The sequence below is a fragment of the Corvus kubaryi genome, unplaced genomic scaffold (assembly GCF_017639235.1).
Source record: "Corvus kubaryi isolate FWS band 111438036 unplaced genomic scaffold, C.kubaryi_AGA036_p1.0 25011, whole genome shotgun sequence".
Lineage (NCBI taxonomy): Eukaryota > Metazoa > Chordata > Aves > Passeriformes > Corvidae > Corvus > Corvus kubaryi.
Genome location: NW_024580676.1, coordinates 3,561 through 6,102, shown reverse-complemented (window position 1 = coordinate 6,102; position 2,542 = coordinate 3,561). Strand labels below are relative to the sequence as shown.

General features: G+C 51.4%; 1 protein-coding gene across 1 annotated transcript; it reads left to right on the top strand.

Annotated features, from left to right (window-relative positions):
• Positions 1 to 830: 830 nt before the first annotated feature.
• Positions 831 to 1,949, top strand: LOC121660335 (putative olfactory receptor 14L1; the record flags this gene model as incomplete). Its single annotated transcript, XM_042019680.1, has 1 exon — positions 831 to 1,949. A coding segment is annotated over one exon (480 nt), but the record flags the coding sequence as incomplete, so codon positions are not given.
• Positions 1,950 to 2,542: the final 593 nt, after the last annotated feature.

Below are 2,542 nucleotides of genomic sequence, written 5' to 3'. Positions count from 1 at the left end.
GGTCAGCAGGGTCCCCCTCAGACATTCGTCCGTCACTCATCACCGAAATAGGCGAGCCAGCTCTACTGACACAGTCGAGGTCGGTCAGCAGAATAAATAACGAACGTCAGGTCTGGTATAATTCTGACACTGCTGGGTCCCCAAACAGGAGTTCGTGCTGGACAGCACAGCCAAGTTCCTGCCATAAGGCAAAGTCCAGGGCAGTATCTCTGTCCATGGAAATCCCTTTTAAGGTAGCCCAACTAATAATTCCCAAACTGCGTTTTCAGAAATTGAGGTTTCCAATATGCTAAACACACATTTCCAGACCAGTACCACAGGGTCGGTTTGTGAGCCGCTGTTCGCCATTCCTCAGTCACGTCGGACCTCCTGGTCCCAGGGGGGAAGGGGAACAGTGTACCTCTAGAAAAATCTGGCTTGGCTCACAGCAGCAGGACACATCAGAGAGTGCAGATCACGTTGGGCAGCACCAAATATTACCGCAGGCCTGGGCCCTAGGGTATATCACTGTGTCCCTCAGCCATAGGGAGGAAGAGGAGAGAAGATCCAGCAGGCAGGAATTGTGCAGCAAGATTGATTTATTTAATTATTTTACAAACTCTTTTATAGACTTTTTTCTTCATAGTCCAATTGGACAAAGGACCAGCCACCCCTTGGGGGTGATTGGCTAAAATCCTAAAACATCCATTGTCAAAATATTTTTCTACTATACCATAAACAAGACTTTTCAAGGTTGCAGGTGGCTTGGTTGTTTACATAACTCTGCTCCCTCTTCTGTGAGAGAGAAAAGTCTCTCATGGACTTAGAAAATAGCAAGAAAATCCTTGCTAGCAGCATTTTTGTATCTACAGGCCAATACATTTTCCCTGCCCCTGTGCCAGGGCAATGCCCTGGGCCAGTTCTTCTGTGAAATCCCATACATCCTCAAACTCTCCTACTCACTCTCCTACCTCTGGGAACTTGGGATTATTGTGCTGAGTGCTTTTCTGTATTTTGGCTATTTTGTGTTCATTGTTTTCTCCTATGTGCAGATCTTCAGGGCTGTGCTAAGGATCCCCTCTGAGCAGGGCCGGCACAAAGCCTTTTCCATGTGCCTCCCTCACCTGGCCGTGCTCTCTCTGTTCCTCAGCACTGGCTTTTTTGCCTACCTGAAGCCCCTGTCCATCTCCTCCCCATCTCTGGATCTGGCCCTGTCAGTTCTGTACTCGGTGGTGCCTCCAGCCCTGAACCCCCTCATCTACAGCCTGAGGAACCAGGAGCTCAAGGATGCCCTGACGAAAATGATGACTGTATCTTTTCAGAAGCAATAAACCCTTTTTTTTTCTGTGGCAGAGCCTCCAGATCATAACTCCTTAAAATTTCAGATTTTCTTTCCCTATTTCTGCATTTTTTCATAGGTACCATTTCTTATTCTTGTTCTCGTGTTACAATGTTTTTTACAAAATAGTGTAGTATTACTCTTAGCAATTCTACATGAACATCTACCTTTCTTTAGAAACACAGAGACTTTCAGGAGGCCTGCCCCCTGTGCATTTGTGACTGCCCTGACTTGTGTGTCCCAGATGCTTCCTGAGCCATTCTCTGGCTCTGCAGGGGCAGTGCCTGTGAGCAGAGCTGCAGGGAACAGACTCCCAGCACAGCAGCACGGCCAGGGACAATGGCCCTGGCTCTCCCCACATCTGCTGTTCCCAACTCCACCCTCCCCTTCCCTGCTCTTCTGTGGCTGTAAAGCTGGAGTGCTCTGGCAGCTCGGTCACTGTCCTGCTGCGTGTCCGTGCTGTGACCACAGGCAGAGACAGGCTGTGGGCACTGCTGGGACACAGCCGGGCTCCAGCACAGCAGCTCCATCAGCAAAGGACATCTCCTGAGAGCAGGGCAGGAAGGCTTTGCTCTACTCCAGAGTCACTCTCAGGAACAGGCCCGTGTGTGTGCACAGGAGCCCTGGCAAGAGGCTGCCCTGTGCCTGGGCCAGCAGGAGCTGCCTGAGGAGCCCTGGGGCCAATTCTCTGCTGCTGTGCTAGCCAGCAGGGCTGGCCCTGAGGATGCAGGAGCTGCCCGAGCTGAGGATCTCCTGAGCATTCCAGACACAGAGTTGCTGTCCCTGACCTCCAGTGCCTCCAGTTCCTGCTGCAGGCCCAGACAGGACTGGGCTGCTCTGCAGGGCTGGGGCAGGGGCAGGGAGAGGAAAACAATGGACCCTCGATTGTAAGAGTCCCCGCAGTGTCCCAGTGATCTCCATGGTTCCATGAGGCCTTTCAGTGTCAGAATGGCCCCTTGGTTCCATGTGGCCCAGCAGTGTCACTGTGGTGCCCTTGGTTACACGAGGCCCCGCAGTGTCCCAAGGCACGTTTGGTTCTCTGGGGGCCGCAGTGCAGATCTGTCTTGCTGGTGGGCAGGGCCAGCACCAAAGACACAGACACCAAGTTCAGGAATAGTGTGATTCGTTATAATGCAAAATTGCAAAGAATCATAAAAAGAGAAGTGCAGCAATGCACCCAATCATCACTACTAAAGATTGCCTGTGGTGATTAAGAAAGATCCA